Source organism: Protomyctophum parallelum, assembly GCF_964188405.1.
Source record: "Protomyctophum parallelum genome assembly, chromosome: 7".
NCBI classification, from domain to species: domain Eukaryota; kingdom Metazoa; phylum Chordata; class Actinopteri; order Myctophiformes; family Myctophidae; genus Protomyctophum; species Protomyctophum parallelum.
In genome coordinates this window covers 21,807,646-21,825,921 of record NC_139705.1, presented here as the reverse complement: position 1 = coordinate 21,825,921, position 18,276 = coordinate 21,807,646, and the positions used below count along the sequence as shown (strand labels likewise).

The 18,276-nt window shown below is 45.4% G+C and overlaps 1 protein-coding gene across 4 annotated transcripts in view; it reads left to right on the top strand.

Moving 5' to 3' along the window:
• The window catches only part of arhgef25a (Rho guanine nucleotide exchange factor (GEF) 25a), a 92,854-nt gene that overhangs the window by 23,594 nt on the left and 50,984 nt on the right, over positions 1 to 18,276 (top strand). Inside the window, exon 1 of one of the 4 annotated variants that reach the window (XM_083770026.1) lies at positions 2,214 to 2,873. The exons of the other annotated variants lie outside the window; for them this stretch is intronic. Within the exon in view, the coding sequence (XP_083626152.1) occupies positions 2,762 to 2,873 (112 nt within the window). The 5' untranslated portion in view covers positions 2,214 to 2,761. Of the gene's footprint in view, positions 1 to 2,213; positions 2,874 to 18,276 lie in introns of those variants that run through there. 4 annotated transcript variants of the gene reach the window in all.

Here is an 18,276-nt window from a genome sequence, read left to right as displayed (position 1 = left end):
GTAACACACACTCAAAGCTGTTTATTAACCACAGTCAGTGGCGCGCTGCTGATGAATCCTTGGTATCTTCATTCGTTATTCGTTATATATAGATTCACGGTCGGGAAAACTTGGGATTCCCTTCTCTTGTACCAGTGGGACATGTCTCGCATACCAGCACCGGTACACGTACCAGAGGTTGGGAACCTTTGCTGTAGGCTATGAATATAGGAATGTGCGTGTGTGCATGTGTGGACAGTAGAGAGTGTCTGTTGTACCAAAGGCCTATTAACATTTGACACCCCATCATTCAGATGTAACGCAGTCATGACTACTGCCAGATACAGTCTTGTTTATCCACACACTCACTCAATCATACACACCAACACACACACCCCCGCACGCGCACGAGTACACGTCTGCAAACACACCATGCACGTGCACAGTTAATCTTCTTTTTAAAGCTGCGTTATCGCACCATATTTCATAAGGGAAACAGTTTAGAAGCAGCAGTGATAAATGACTCCCAGTCAGATATATTGGTTCCTTGAGTGTTCCCGTTAGATTTATAACCAATTTAACTGAGCCTTTGCTTTGACTCCCCTAATATTTATGTTAAACTGTCAGGCTAAATGACTGGTATTGCACACACACACACGCACGGACAGACGCACACACACACACACACACACACACACACACACACACACACACACACACACACACACGTATACATACATAAGCACGCACACGTGCACACACACCAGAGGAATGCCAGCATTGTGAAATTTGAGCCCCCCGCTGTGGCACGGAAAAAGGAGTGCTGTGTCTCTCCTTGCGGGCTAACAGCAGTATCTACAGTATCATAAACCAGTCTCTCCTTGCGGGCTAACAGCAGTATCTACAGTATCATAAACCAGTCTCTCCTTGCGGGCTAACAGCAGTATCTACAGTATCATAAACCAAACAGTCCAGTCAATGTGGAAGGAAAGCCCACAGAAAGTTTAATCGCTTCAAACAAAAAAAACACCTTCCGCCTCCTAAAATGCCCCTACCTCTGTCAATACTAATAATTAATCATAGTAAACTTGATTTAGGTCCAAACCGAGTTATAAAGTGCTTTAGGTAAGACTGGATATAGTTGCTGTCAGGCATGTTTTTGAGGGGTGCTATCCCCTCCTATATCCAGCTTTTGTTGCGTGTCCGCAAACTGTGTCCTAACATAAACATTAAATTCCCATTGACAATGAATGGAGAATTTTACGTCATAGTGTCTGAGCAAATTGACATAGTGTCTATTTTACGTCATGATGATGTACGATGATAAGAGCTCCCCTCTTTTACTTTATTTGAGCTTGTAGATCTGCTTTGATGCTTTTGAATCCTGGAAACAGTTTTTGACATAATGAGGTTTCTAATCCGACAGACGATATTAAGGTCAGGTTTGTTTTATAATGCATTTATAAAGTGGTCTAAAATGCATTATAAGGACCTTTACAATGTGATTATAAGGCATTATTTATAACACAGCAAAACAGATCAAATAATACCGTTGGCAAAAAATAAAAAATCATTTATCAACTTGTAACTCAGAGATATTGTACGGAATTGTAACCAAATGGACCTTTATTTGGTTACATTTCCACAGAGTTAACATAATTGTGGTGTACTGTATGTGTTATTATTATTATTTAGAACAGCTTCCCAGACCGGACAAAATAACTCAAATACTTAAGTAAAAGTATCAATACTGCAATGTAGAAATAGTCTGTTACAAGTAAAAGTAATTAATTCAAAATGTAATTGAGTAAAGTATTGGTATTAAAGCACCAAAAGTAAAATAGCACTCATTGTGCAGACATTTACTAGACATTTGCTAGTTTTCAAATGAATCCATGTCAAAGTGAGAGTCAACCATGGAGAAAAGAGGATGAGAGAGAGAGAGAGAGAGAGAGAGAGAGAGAGAGAGAGAGAGAGAGAGAGAGAGAGAGAGAGAGAGGGGATGAGGATGGGGAACGGCGAGGAGGGAGAGGGAGAATAGCCGAGAGGAGCAGCATAGAAGAAACGGAAGAGACAGGAAGAGGGAAAATAAGGGGAGTGGGAACCTTATCCTGGAATAGCCGTGCAGCAACCAGAGCTGCTGCTTGCTGACTCCTCCCCTCACTCTCCCCCTCATGTTCTCTCTCTCTCTCTGAGGCTCTCTCCCAGCCTGTCATTTGACCGGGCAGTTCACAGAGGCGAGTAGCTGAGCAACCAGAGAAGGAAAACGGGAGGGGGGGTGGCAAGAAAAAAAGAAAGAAGAAGAGAGGTCTGAAGGAACGGCGATATGGAATGAGAGGAGAGAGGAGGAGAAGATTCATCTCATGGCGAGTGTGCTGGAGTCTTTCCTTGGCGTTTTAATTACTCATATATATTTTTTTACCAAGTAGCATTATGAAAACCTTCCTCTAGAGCGGATCGCTCCTGTTGTTTGTGAAGTGGGATCTGGAGCGTGGACTTTTTAAACTCTTACAACTCCCTCTCTTTCTGAGTCTGTCTCGCCCGCTGTGGATCTTCATCTGACACCTCTCTATGGGATTATAATCTGTCTGAAGGATCGGCCCCCAACTAGCCCCCTCTTCACCCTACCCCCCGCAACCCCCTCGTCCTAACTGGCTGCTTGTGTGTGTTGTGCATGTGAGAGTAAGAGAGAGAGAGAGAGTGTGTGTGTGTGTGTGTGTGTGTGTGTGTGTTGGGCCATGCCCACCCCTGCTTGTGGTCCAGCCATCCAAGGGGGTACAACATGAAGGGGGGGCACCACCATCATCATCATCTTCCTCACAGGGGCTGTGGCTGCCAACACTTGTTTCGTAAAGTCCTGGTCAAGTGTGGCTGCTGCTATGCTCGAGTCAGAGGTCAGTGTCCATGTGCGTGCGCACACCACACACACACACACACACACACACACACACACACACACACACACACACACACACACACACACACACACACACACACACACAGACATCAGCAGTTTCACTTTGTGCAGGTATATATGCAGATGATGTGAGTGTGCATGCATGTGTGCACACGGGGTGTGTGTGTGTGTGTGTGTGTGTGTGTGTGTGTGTGTGTGTGTGTGTGTCCGTCCATGCGTGCGTGTGTGCGTGTTTGTGTTTCATGCTGAGCTCTGAGGCAATAAGTCCAACAGACAACAGTTATATCTGAATCTCCTCTTCCGCTGCCTGTCTGTTCCATGTGTGTGTCTGTGTCGGGTGGAAACCTCATATGTCCAAAATACTGTTACCGGCACTTATCAAATAAAAATAAAACAGCAAAAGGTAGCAGATCCACAAGCTTCGCTTCGAGCTTTGCAGAACGTCTACTTTTGATGCTTTTTGCCCCGACATGCAGCGAGGACATAGTATTCCCCTCTCCACATTGTGCTCAGATGTGTGTCCAGTCCAGCCACCCCCATGCAGTCTGATCTGTCTCCCTGTCCAGTCCAGCCACCCCCATGCAGTCTGATATGTCTCCCTGTCCAGTCCAGCCACCCCCATGCAGTCTGATCTGTCTCCCTGCCTGTGTTCCTGCCGGCCTGCGTCGTGTGTTAATGGTTTAAGTGTGCCGAGCCGCGCTCCTCTCCTCTGTGCTCTCTCTGCTCGCCTCCAGCTGAAGCAACAGATGTGTTGTGTGTGTGTGTGTGTGTGTGTGTGTGTGTGTGTGTGTGTGTGTGTGTGTGTGTGTGTGTGTGTGTGTGTGTGTGTGTGTGTGTGTGTGTGTGTGTGTGTGTGTGTGTGGAGCACACACACGTGCACACAGAGTATACTCTTCCTACAGATCTCTGTAGCTATATATATCCTGGAGCTGGAAAGTGCAGGATAGCCGTCACACATTCTTCTCTCAGAAGATATGGAGAGAAGAAGGAGATGGAGAGAAGGAAAGAAACAGAAAGGCAGAGAGACCAAAGAGATGGATGGAGAGAGAGAGAGAGAGAGAGAGAGAGAGTGTGTGTTTTGGACTTTAAAGAGAGGGCATAGTATCAGGATGAGTTGGATGTCAGTCAGGTACAGTAGCTATACCGTTATGGGTATAGAAACCTCTGAAAGCTGGACTACTTTAGCGTGACAACGACAAAGTGGTATAGAGGGCGTAAAGTGATGAAAAGACGATGGTTGAAATATGAGCAAGGACGAAAGTTGAAATATGAGGTTTCTTTCTGCCCGACAGCTACTATGTATGTGTGTGTGTGTGTGTGTGTGTGTGTGTGTGTGTGTGTGTGTGTGTGTGTGTGTGTGTGTGTGTGTGTGTGTGTGTGTGTGTGCGTGTGTGCGCGCGCGCGCGCGCGCGCGTGCGTGCGTGAGTGCGTGCGTGCATGTGTATGTATGTGTATGTATCTATGCAGCACGTGGACGGATCAAACATTCCTCTGTCCCAAACTCAGGCAGCCGAACAAAACAGCAGTAATCCCCCTGCGGTCTCCCCCCCCCTCTCTCTCCTCTGTTGTGTTGTTTGCTAATAATGAAGTGCAACAGGAAGAGCGCTGGTCCATTAGACCGGTGTGGTTGAGTAAAAGCAGCGGGTGGCTCTACATTTTGAAAACTAGCATCACACATTTTGTTGCTGTCTGCCTCATCTCCTATGTTTAGGGGGTAGGGGTAAATTAAGTCCTGCCACACACGTCTTCTGACGGGTTCAAAAGGTTATCTCTTACTGTACCCGCCAAGCCCGTCTTGCATCTTGAAACGAACGAGAGAAAACAGTCGAAGGAACAGTCATCGGATCTCCATAGTGTCCCATAATGGTCACGATCTTCAGCGGAGTATATCTCCGAACTAATCCTCTGATTTGGTGAGATGAGATAAAGTAGGCTCTTAGGATGGCATTAAAAGGTTGGCACATCGCTCCGGTTGGCATATTATGTCTCGCATGCTAGTTGGGGACGGACAGGATGCTCTCTTACTTCCGGTTTCAAAATGGCCGATGACGGACCCGCGAATTGTAGTAATTTTGTAGTTTTTGCCTGGAAATCTACGGTAAGGTGCCCGAAAACATGCCGGCAGGAAAGATGATCACACTACAGGGTCACACAAAAGCATCAATGTGTCGATTTGCGCCTTGTTTTCGAGCTTGCTCGAACTTGAATACTGAAAAGTTACATTTTTGGACATTTATTTATTTATTTATTTGACAGGGACAATGTCAAGGGTCAGTTTTCATATCCATGTAAATGCGCCAGAGTTAACACCCTGATTGCACAGGACGGAGTTCTCCGCCCTATCAATTAGTAAGGCCCAGCACTCAAGACAACGACATGCGATGACATGCTTTTACTTTTCAGTAAAAATAGCAATACTGCAGTGTAGAAATACTCATTAAAGTCTTGTTTTCCGGAGCTCTCTTGGAATAAAAAGTACCTCGATCTTGTAGATCATCTGTCAAATCGCTGATGTATAGATTTCAAAGTGCTATTTTCTTCTTTTCAGTGGTGGAAAGATTTCAAAAGATTTGTATACATTTGAGAATTTTAAATGGGACATAGGCCTATATGCATAATGCGTACTTTCTACTTTTAGTACTTTAAGTACATTTTGATGGCAATACTTTTACTCAAGTCAATTTTGTATTGATACTTTTGCTTAAGTAAAATATTTGAGCATTTTTTTGTCCTCCCCCCTTTTCCCTCTCTTTCCTCCAATGCACACACTGTACATTACCCTCCATCATATTGGCTGGAGGAGGTGAAAGCTAAAACAACAGGGGTGTCTAATATAATGGCTGCGTACAGGTTTACACATAAGGTTTCCATGCCTGTTTGCATTCCATTGTACAAGCCAGTAAGTATCAAAGGGGGATCTGCAACAGTCAAGCGACCACTGTGGCCTCCTCAGCTTTGTGGGGATGGTCCGGGTGGTGCTGGTGGTGGGGGGGCTTTCGTGAGGTGCTGGGCTTTCATATTATTGGCCAACATTCTTTGGATACATACCTCAGATGCCTCTGAGTTTAATCTCTTATGTAATGGAGAGAGTCTCGGTTTCCATCGCCAGCAGCAGCAGCAGCACCCCACGCCTTCACTGTTATCATGTTATCATAGCAAACACAGACGATTCTAGGTATTAACGCACTTTAGAGAATGTAGGGAGATTGTTTTTTAGAATGATGGGTCTCCGCCATGAAAGATAAGGGGAAAAAAACATGAGAGCCATAATGCCCAAAGCCCAGTAGTCTCCCCTCGTTGCAGTAAACTACAGTACATTTAAGTGTACTAAAAGGGCTTGCTTTGGATCCAATGTGAGGTTTCTAATGTGTAACAAAAAAATATGATCGTCAGATGTTTTGTATTTTAGCCTCTTAGAAGCGGGAAGCCTCTTGATCCCATTTTTACGAGCCGAGCTGTCTACAGCCTCTTGGATAAAAGCCTGCGCTATAAAAAAAACAGTCGTTCAGACTGCAACATTAATAATATTAATGTGAAGCTGTTACTGTACGCTGCGTAAAAACTCCTTCCTCTGTGCAGGGCATCTTTTTGCTAGGCTTCCATCTCTGCACTTGCATTCTATTTGAACTCAGTGGAAATCTGAACGACGCATAATATCCCTGCTGTCGGGCAGAAACCTCTGTATTCTTAACTTTTTTTCGTGAATTAACGTCCTACTATCATGCTGCAGTGTCACACAAAAGCATGGAAAGTAGCAGATAGTATACGAGCAGACTGCAGTTTTAGATTCCACCCGGCAGCGACAATATATTCAGTAGTATTCATCCTATATGATTCACATTATGTACTGCAGGGTGGCCTGCTCAACTCATTTAGTCCTCCTCAGCAGCTCAGCTTACAGCCTTTTTGAATGCCTGCTACATGCCCACTCTATCCTACCCCCCTGCTACATGCCCTCTCTGTCCTACCCCCTGCTACATGCCCTCTCTGTCCTACCCCCCTGCTACATGCCCTCTCTGTCCTACCCCCCTGCTACATGCCCTCTCTGTCCTACCCCCCTGCTACATGCCCTCTCTGTCCTACCCCCCTGCTACATGCCCTCTCTGTCCTACCCCCCTGCTACATGCCCTCTCTGTCCTACCCCCCTGCTACATGCCCTCTCTATCCTACCCCCCTGCTACATGCCCACTCTATCCTACCCCCCTGCTACATGCCCTCTCTATCCTACCCCCCTGCTACATGCCCACTCTATCCTACCCCCCTGCTACATGCCCTCTCTGTCCTACCCCCTGCTACATGCCCTCTCTGTCCTACCCCCTGCTACATGCCCTCTCTGTCCTACCCCCCTGCTACATGCCCACTCTATCCTACCCCCCTGCTACATGCCCACTCTATCCTACCCCCCTGCTACATGCCCTCTCTATCCTACCCCCCTGCTACATGCCCTCTCTATCCTACCCCCCTGCTACATGCCCTCTCTATCCTACCCCCCTGCTACATGCCCTCTCTGTCCTACCCCCCTGCTACATGCCCTCTCTATCCTACCCCCCTGCTACATGCCCTCTCTATCCTACCCCCCTGCTACATGCCCTCTCTATCCTACCCCCCTGCTACATGCCCTCTCTGTCCTACCCCCCTGCTACATGCCCTCTCTATCCTACCCCCCTGCTACATGCCCTCTCTGTCCTACCCCCCTGCTACATGCCCTCTCTGTCCTACCCCCCTGCTACATGCCCTCTCTGTCCTACCCCCTGCTACATGCCCTCTCTGTCCTACCCCCTGCTACATGCCCTCTCTATCCTACCCCCCTGCTACATGCCCTCTCTATCCTACCCCCCTGCTACATGCCCTCTCTGTCCTACCCCCCTGCTACATGCCCTCTCTGTCCTACCCCCCTGCTACATGCCCTCTCTGTCCTACCCCCTGCTACATGCCCTCTCTGTCCTACCCCCTGCTACATGCCCTCTCTGGCCAAAACTCATTGTGTATAAGCTGCTATTATTTAAGGACAATAGCCCAGAGCTCATTATAATTGGCGATTCAATCACAAGAGACATTGTTATCCCAGGTGGCATCACCTTTTGTCTCCCAGGCGGTAGAATTACTGATGTTTCCAAATTAGCACCTATTATCATCTGCCTCTACCCCTCTGCCCACACTGTTTTTGTTCACATCGGAAAGAAACAGTGTCCTGGATCGGCAATCGGCCAAACACAGATTAGATCTAGAAGAAATTGCCACCAGCATCGAGCATCTCAACAAAACCTGTGTTTTCTCTGGTCCAATCCCTGCCCCGTCCAAGAGCGCTGAGCACTTTAGCAGGCTTCACAGTCTGCAGGAATGGCTAAGAGCATTTTGTACTGCAACGGGTCACGGCTTCATTGACAATTTCGATACTTTCTGGACTAGAAATAACCTTTACAAACCAGATGGACTACACCCAAACACTACAGGAATTAGACCATGAATTTCATCCGCCATGTTGCTTTCAAGAAATGATGCCTATCACAGCATGATTCCACCATAGTCTTCATACCTTGCAATAACGAGCATCCTCCTGAGAATCATGTTGATATTCCACTCTCCCTCTCCATCCCTCTTGCTGATATTCATGCTGATATTCCACTCTCCCTTTCCATTCCTCTTGACCTCTTGACCCCTGACTCCACATCCCTCTCCTGCCACTCCACCTAAGAACTGTGGACTCTGTGGACATTTTCAAAGGACTGTTAAAAACTCACCTTTTTAAACAGGCCTTTCCATAGCCGGCCTGGTTAAATGTGGATTGCTTTATTTTTACTCTACTTTTTTGTCTATTTGTCTATTTTGTCTTACTTTATTAATGACTTAGTTCTTAACTTGTTTTATTGACTATTGACTTGTTTTCATTTTATTGTTGTTAAAGCACTTTGTGACTGTAATTGTCTGTGAAAGGTGCTCTATAAATAAACTTTACTTACTTACTTACTTACATGCCCTCTCTAGGGGACTTCCTACACATGTTGTCCTGTCCTACACTGAAACTTCCTGAGTGTTACTTGATTTCACTCTGACGTGGGGGGTGGGGGGCTACACTGGGGTGAGGATGGAACGGAACCGCATCGCGGGCGGGGCCGAACGGAAGCAGCTAGGTGGCGCCATCGACAATTCGTCCGTCCCGCGGGGAGTTCCTTATTTACTGTTTTATTTTTTTCCCCCTCTGAAGGCGAGGCGAAGGGCTAAATAGAGCACTAAACCATTTGATGAGATTTAAAACGATCTAAAACGAACAAATACCACTGGTGGTCCCCGGACCACTGGTTGAAAGCCACTACACTGTTCTAGTCCACGTCTCTTCCCTTATCTCGCTGTGTTCTCTCATCTGAGAGTTTTTAACTCATGACAAATGTTTTCCGTTGACACGTGTCGTCATTCATTTTCCTGACAGTGGTGACTGGAAGGTAACATGTAATGAAAGTATATGCAATCAAGTAAACAATTACTGGACTTAAGTAAAACTTTTAGGTATTTTCTTTTACTTTACTGGAGTATTTCCATTTTAAATACTATACTTTTACTCCACTACTGTACATCTCAGAGGCAGATATTGTACTTTTACCCCACTACAATTATTTGAAAACTGTAGCCTTTTTCAAATTGTGATACATTTGAAAGACGTCAATACTTTTGTACTTTTACTCAAGTAAATTTTTCGCACTTTTACTTGTAACAGAGTATTCCTATATTGCAGTATTGCTATACTTATAATTAAGTAAACCATTTGAGTACTTGTCCCACCACTGTTAATTTTCCAGTACATCTAGTACAGGTTGCCCTCCCAGTGTGAGGATTATATGTTAAGTCTTATTATTACGGGGACTTGGAGTGAACCTCCCTCTCCCTCCCGCTGCTTCTGTTGTGGTGTTTGCACCAGAAACACTTGTGACCATGTGGGTATACCGAGTTGGCCTGCAACGCCAGAACAATGGCTTCTGTTTCAGAGTGTATATATGCTCACTTTCCAGGAAGACAAAGGCCTGTTTCCATTAGCTAGGAGTCCCATACGATGTCCTCGTTACTAAGCATGCTTTTGAACTGTTCTCACACACACACACACACACACACACGCACACACACACACACACACACACACACACGCACGCACGCACGCACGCACGCACGCACGCACGCACGCACGCACGCACGCACGCACGCACGCACGCACGCACACACACACACACACACACACACACACACACACACACACACACACACACACACACACACACTGTCCGCATCTGAGACACAGAGCAAATAGACCAAAAGTAAATAAATACTAATAATGGTAACCACCATCTTAAATAAGCATAATTGAGAACCATTATTATAAACGTACTGTAAGGTTAGAAATGCATGCAAGTGATCTATTAATGCAGTGGTTTTCAACCAGTGGTACAGGGACCTTGAAGGGGCTCCAGGTGGTCCCCAGCTAAATGAAGCAAAGTTGGTAACCAAATGGTCCCTTATAGATTTAACTGTTGAGAGTGTAAAATGAAACCACATGGATTTGGTTTCATTTTACAGTCTCAAGAGTTAAATTATTGTTAAAAATCTGCTTTATTAACTTACAAGAACTTACAAACTTACAAGAGTAGAACTCTACACAATTAGACAATGGAGAAGAATTATTTTTGATCAAGGTTTGCCTCTTATCTCTCCTATAATGGTACCACTACCAACATCAGTAAAGCATGGAATTGTGGACAAAGTCTTATCCAATAAGAAAATATATATATCAATTTCTTGGCACGAAATAGCTTGAGAACTACTGATTTCGAAGGCATGTTGTAGAACAGGCCTCAGGTCCTAATGGGTTAAGTTGACTGTGGGGCTTGTAGACTAATCATGTTTGACGAAAGGCTAAATGAGATGGTGGCCGCTGTGCTCTGTTTGTTCCTTGTTCCTCATTTACACCGAGAGCGTCACAGACCCGGGCAACAAGCGAGGGTCACGGAGACCACTCATGCATGCGTAGTGCACGACCGAAACACACACACACACACACAAATACAATGGCCTCGATGTCACAGCTGCTCACGTGGCCTCTTTATCTGTTCAGAAAAAATATAGCATTTCCTCCCTTTTAACGTCATTATATACAGTATGCCCTACACAGGCTGGCTGTCTCCGTCAGCCATAATGTAATGAAGTGTGTGCGCTCGGAGACATGTGATGTGACGGATGTGCTATCTGGGCCTTATCTCACTGTTCAAGCAGAGAGTGAGGTACGTATGGGTAGTACGCACATCCACGTTGGATGCTGAGAGGACCACTTAAACCACTGTATATGCAACAGTCGTTCACAAACATTTTCATGTGAAGGACCCCAATCTAAATGTAAATGTGAATCTAAAAGTTACAACTTGGAACTTTACAAGACTTACATTTCAATATGAACGTGTGCTGCTGAACCTTAAATTTCGTCTCTGTCGGGGTGGAAGTCTCCAATGTCCAAAATTACCATAAATGGTTCTGCTCATATAATACAGTGGTTCCCAAACTTTTTCATGTCAAGGACCCCCAAATTAGCTTACGGACCCCCATTTGAAAAGATATGCCAGAGACCCCCTAGCAGTGATTCTCAACCTGTTTGACATGCATATTTGTCTACAGACCCCCATTTTATGGCATTTCTATCTCTGGGACCCCAATTTATATTGTAAAATCAATGTTGATTTAACTCTGAGAGTGTACAAATGTAACCAAATGGACCCGTTAGGATCCATTTGGTTCCATATGGAGCCGTTAGAGTCCATTTGGTTCCATTTGTTTGTACATTTTCCGAGTTACAGACCCATAAGGGTCCATTTGGTTCCAAACTATCATTTAGTTGAGGACACCCTGGAGCTATTATTCACTCTCTGTTCTCTCCAGTCCAAACCCCACATTGATACCAGAGTAAAGCATGGTGTGGTGTGGTGTGCTGCTGCTGTCTGTGTGATTTATTTGACAAGCAGTGAGTCGTCCTTATTGTCCTCTGAATGATGACACACACACAGCAGCATGCCATCGTCTCACACAAGTGTGTGCCAATTTCAGTTTGACCCCACGGCCCCTACGTAACCACATCCGAGTGTGCGTGCGTGTGTGTGCGGTGCGTGTGCGCGTGTGTGTGTGTGTGTGTGTGTGCGTGCGGTGCGTGCGTGCGTGCTTACAGGCAGAATGTAGCTGACCGTGGGATAAAACAGAGCTGTACTGCAGTGATAAAGTGACAAATAAAACCCTTCTTGATCTTGATTCTTGCAGAAATGTCACTGTGCTGATGACATGGTGTGTGTGTGTGTGTGTGTGTGTGTGTGTACCACATAGGCAGAATGTTGCGATTGAAACGGAGGTATTTTTACACACAGACACTGCACACGCACGCGTGCATACACACACACACACACACACATACACAGACCAGCACACAACCCGCTACAGACATCGCAAAAGAACAGGCGCCACTCAGTGTGAATGAATGACTGGAGCCGTCCTCATACATGACGGCAGTGCATTGTGCTGAATGATGTATTCACCATGTGTCGTCCTCTCCTCTCCTCTCCTCTCCTCTCCTCTCCTCTCCTCTCCTCTCCTCTCCTCTCCTCTCCTCTCCTCTCCTCTCCTCTCCTCTCCTCTCCTCTCCTCTCCTCTCCTCTCCTCTCCTCCCCCCCTCCCCTCTCATCTCCTCTCCACATCCACCATGAGAACAGGGACTGCATTGCGTATTCAAATCAGATGGACGGATGGTGATCTCGTGGCCCGATACGTCCAGTCTGTTAAACACGGCCCGTGGCGTGTGTTGGCTCGCACAGATGTATCGCTTTGTAATGACGAGGCAGGAATAATAATCAGCACTTGGACACGATAACATCCAGGGCTGGAAAGTAACTATAAGTACAACTGTATTATTACTTAACTAGAATGTAAGTCCTTAACTTGAGTATTTCCAATTTTCAATACTTCTACTCCACTAGATCTCAAAGGCAAATATTGTACTACAATTATTTGAGTTATTATTTTTAGTTACTATAAAGTTACTTTGTAGATTTTGATTATTCTTACAAAACATACATTAAACACTTCAGCCCTATATAAATTTTGGCCATTTGTAAGAATATCTACATGCTCACAATGGGTCTCGATGCGACACATTGTGAGCTTGTAGATCTGCTATTTTCAAAACATTTGTATACATTTGAAAACCTGAAATGGGACATTCTGCACAATGAGTACTTTTACTTTGAGTACTTTAAGTACATTTTGAAGCCAATAGTTTTGTACTTTTACTTAAGTACATATGGAATTCCGGACTTCTACTTTCTATATTATATATATATATATATATATTATATACATTTTTTTTTGAGTATCGTACTTTTTCCACCACTGATAACATCTGAAATTCTATATGATGTCATCTATACTGTCACGGAGCTATAAGACCTTTCTGGACATACAAGGTTCTAGCCTGGTTAATAAACCAGACTAATATCGCACGGACCGCGGGATATTAGTCTGGGGAGGCTCAGCTTGGATTTCATTTCCAGGGCGGCGGGTTGAAACATTTTCTCTTTGACGCAATTGGTCAGAGCTACTGTCAGTCAAAGGTCTCAAGCATTGAAAGTCACTGTACCAAAGCCCGCCCATATTGCATACCGTGTCCCGATTGGCGGCCCCATTTCTCTGGTGTAGGAAATGGGCGTACAATTGAGCCTCTCCAGACCGTAATCCGCTGGCAGGCAATTTTGTTTTGCCAACGGCTGATTCGATCTGGTTTATTAACCAGGCTAACAAGGTTCCCCTATAGCACGAGAAGAGAGGCAAGGCGCAAGCACAGGCTCTCTAGGGCGGTTAGCAGTCAGAGGTTGTTAGTTGTGTGTAAAACGTGAATAAAACTGGGTGTGTTGTTTTACATTTGCCGAAGGAAGAAGAAGTGTCGTGAGGCACAGGAGCTCGGAGAGAGGAAATGTTTGTGTACTAAATGCATTGCATAAACATGAGGCTGGAAGTGCAGCCGCCCACTGCAGAGGGGATGATTGATAGGAAGAGCAGTCGGAACGTTATTGAAGGAGATGTGAAGACAAGGCAGATTAATGCAGAGAGAGAGAGATGATGATTATAATGAAAAAAAACATCAACTTCTCGCTTTGATGTGGGCGGCTTTAGGATGGCTATTGACCACTAAAAGAACCTGCTTTGGTCCCTCTTCTTCACATTATATCTTTGCAGGAAATAGCCTATCTACAAAGTCGCAACGCTTCACAATGTGAGCGTGTAGATTTTTCTGTTTTGGCCTAATCTTTGCCCCCAGAATGCTAGGGACTCTGCTAGGCTTCATGTAGTTAAAATACCCGACCCCTCTCTCTCTCTCCCACCTCCCAGAGCTGAAAGCAGTGGTGACAAAACCATGAAAGAATTCTCTGAAAATAAAAAACATATAAACACCGGGTCAGCTGTCACTTTTATGGTCTTCTTTTATGGCTTTTTAGACTCTAGCGGGGGAAGGGTTGCAGGTTGTGGATCAACAGGGTGCATGGTGGGAAGTGCTGCGTGGGGTGACAGGTGGGAGTGGGGCTGAGTGACAGGCACAGGTGGAAGGGGAGAAGCTCGTTTGCTCATCCTCGACAGAGTCGTAACTCACCGCTTTAACCACAGGGCCACGTGTGTGTGAGACCTAAGCAAACACATGCGTCAGTGGCCTTTCAAACATAGAACGTTGAGGGTGAAACATTACTTTACTTCAGTGGTGTAAAGTAACTAAGTAGTAAGTACTGTACATTTACTCTAGTACTGTACAATTTTGAGGTACTTTACTGGAGTATTTCCAATTTTCAATACTTTCAGGGTGGTCAGGGTGGGGTGGGGTGGGGGGTGGGTTATTAATTACCCCAGTCTGCAGATTTTACCTGCGTGCGTGCGCACATGCTTGCTTGCTTGCGTGCCCATATTTGTTTACTGTAGTGTCTAGCATGGCAGCTAATCTGTTGTGTGGTTGTCCCTCTCACTCTTTCCACTTCTGGATTTAGTTGCTATGGGAATACGGGGGGGGGGGGGGGGGTAGTTGAAATGGGGGAGAAAGAGAGAGACATAGTGTTAGAGCGAGAGAGAGAGAATGTGAAGCTGCAGAACTGTCAGAAGATCACTCTACCAGCACACCTTCTCCACATAACAGTGTCCATTGTTGTGCTTTGAGCTGCAGAGCGTATACAGGTTCCAGTGACCCCTCAGTGAATAGTGAAGCCAGGGGTCATCAATACACAGACAGTGTGTCCGTGGCAAAGACTTGGACCTGTCCATGGGAAATTTTAGATTTCCTGTTTTTTTGCACACCATTATAATGTGCTTTCTGAATGTCAAGTCTCCATGGCTTTCTTCAGAATATGTACGACACTGATTTATGACACTGTGGCACATCAGGAGTCCACTGGCACTATAGTGGTTCTGGAACGTTTTTGTATCTCTGTAAAACTGTGTCTACTTTCTGTTCCCAGACAGCGTTTTTTGGTAAAAACATATTCAACTGCCAATAACTAAACAGAACATTGCAGTGACATTTTTAGAGACGTGTGTGTGTGTGTGTGTGTGTGTGTGTGTGTGTGTGTGTGTGTGTGTGTGTGTGCATGCGTGCGTGCGTGCGTGCGTGCGTGCGTGCGTGCGTGCGTGCGTGCACTTCAGCCATCGGTCTGTGGACCAGTGCTATGATTATATCATCATACACACTATGACAGACAGACCATTTCACGGAGGCCGCGGCTGTCGTCACTCCCTCAGTCTGGCCTCGTTCTGCCCCTCAAAAATGATATGCTCTCTGTCGGAGTGGAAACCTCATGTGTCCAAAAAGCAGATCCTCGCTTTTTTGTGACACCGTAGTAGCACGATCACGAAAAAATTGTACAAAAATACCCATGGGGCCTTGATGCCACACCCACAAAGCCACAGCTTATTAGGCCATTTTCTCCTTCCTGTTGTTTTGTCTAGATACCGGTGTCATTTGCTGAGAATGCATGCCCTTTTCTACAAATCTGATAAATAACTAGAAAAGTGTGGTTGCCGCAATCGCTTACATGTTACATTGCGGTTTAGGAATCCACCACTCCTGAATTAAATGCCTGGTGCTGGGACTTTGGTGCAACGCACAGGTCCTGGGCTTGTTGAGAGCAGGAGTGGACCTGGTGAGACGTAGGAGGGGCCTGGACAGGAGTCAACCCACAGAGCCTAGTCCTTCCATGCACCAGAAGCGTACCTCCCAGCCCTGGCAGTGTAGTTCTGGAGTAGTTCCAACAGATTGTGTGGCCCTGGTCTTTCCCTAATGGGACTGATCGAGGGTAGCTACTGGGACGTAAGTCGGGACTTGATCAGAATACAAGAAGACTCACCCCGTTTCTGTTTTCCTCCCAGAATTTCCCCCAGTGAGGGGTGGGAGAGGCTGGACAGCAGAAGGCTGGATTTTGAATTTCTCTAACTATAAACTTTCATGACATCAGACAGCCTAAGTACAAATATAATTTATGAAAAGCTACTACAGTGAAGTCTGTTCACAGAAGTTGTTGTAGGATATGTGGGGATTATCTGACGAGGTACCATTTGAGGGGGCAAAACCTTTCATATACTAAATAATACTAAATTGCTTATAGGGTCAATATAAGTAATATAATATAGCCTTTCCACAGGAGTATCTTTTTATATTTTTCCAAAAAGAATACAAACAGCCAATATCATATTACAAAGTTATCCCCCTCACTGGGGAAAATTCCGGGAGGAAAAACGGGCACGCACCGGGGTGAGTCTTCTTTTTACCCTTGATCACCCTGGCTGGGTCGCCTGAGCGAGGGGTAGGATGTTCGACAGACCCAAAACCCCAATGACCTTGGGATACATCACTGAGGATACGTCCCAGGTGCATCCATGCGATGTTTTTTGTTATAGAAGTGCATGCTCAAAAACAAAACTTTAGTTACCGTCTACCACTGCGAATTCCTGACAGTCCCGTCTGTTTACAGGGAATTGGACACGGTGAACGGCGTGATTGGACGGGGCCAGTTCGAGGGTAGAGTACTATTTGTTCATTGGCAAAGAGACACTAATGGCAAATTCCCTTCCTTTATGCTTCTTAAACAAATTAGATTATCAAGATGAAGAATCTGTTTTTAAAATGGATCAATCTGGTGTTCTCCATCGAGTTACATAACCTCCACCTGAGCGACCAAAGAACTGGAGTGACTAGATTGTTATAGAAGTGCATGCTCAAAAGAAAACCGTAAGTATTAAAAAGAGTACTCAAGTAAATGTACTTTAGTTACCGTCTACCACTGCCAATTCCTGACAGTCCCGTCTGTTTACAGGGAATTGGACACGGTGAACGGCGTGATTGGACGGGGCCAGTTCGAGGGTAGAGTACTATTTGTTCATTGGCAAAGAGACACTAATGGAATAGTCCCTCCCTTTATGCTTCTTAAACCAATTACAGTAATATTGATACTATAGGGATGTCCCGTTCACGTTTTTTGGTTCCCGATCCGATGCCGATAATTTGAAAATGACGTGATCGGCCCCGATTTCCGATCACCCGATACGATCGGGACAATCCCACACCCTAATACAATCTGAAAGTTAGACCCATTAAAACCGGGAAAGCATCTGTGTCATTTGAGATTTTTTTTTAAATATATATACAAGCTCTGCCGCGCTGCTGTTTCTGAAGATTTTTGAAAAATGCTGAAAGATTGATTTTTTATGTTGATTTCGAGGACCTTATTTTGTAGAATGGGCCTGCATTGCCAGGTCTTAATGGGATAACTCTCAGTTATACACTGGCACACTCCTGTGCAAACCCTAGTTTACATTGTGTGGACTCGTGGACTCAGGAAGGCATTAAGCAACAGCATAGTGGCACTTTGTTCAGAATCGTTTGGGGCCCACGTTGGCATTTTGGTGACCTCTCTTTGGGTCTCCGTTTCAGCTTTGAAGACGGCGAGTTAGTGGCTCTGCTTGGTTCAGCAGGAGGAAATAGGCTTTTGAATGGAACCCAATTTTTCAACACAGCCACTTTAGCTGTTGCGCACACGCACACATGCACACACACACACACACACACACACACACACACACACACACACACACGCGCACACACACACACACACACACACACACACGCATGCACTCTTACAGACGCGCAAATGATCTCGGTTTCCCTTTGAGTGGTCACATCTTAGCCCAGGCTCTGAGACAGAAGTGCAACATGTTGAAAGCAGCCATGAGTGATTTTGTTCCCCCGCTGCTCAATTGAAATCAATATTGTTTACCCCAAAGCAAACAAACCATGAAGAAAATAAGGTCGAGGTTGTTGACGTCAGTGTGTG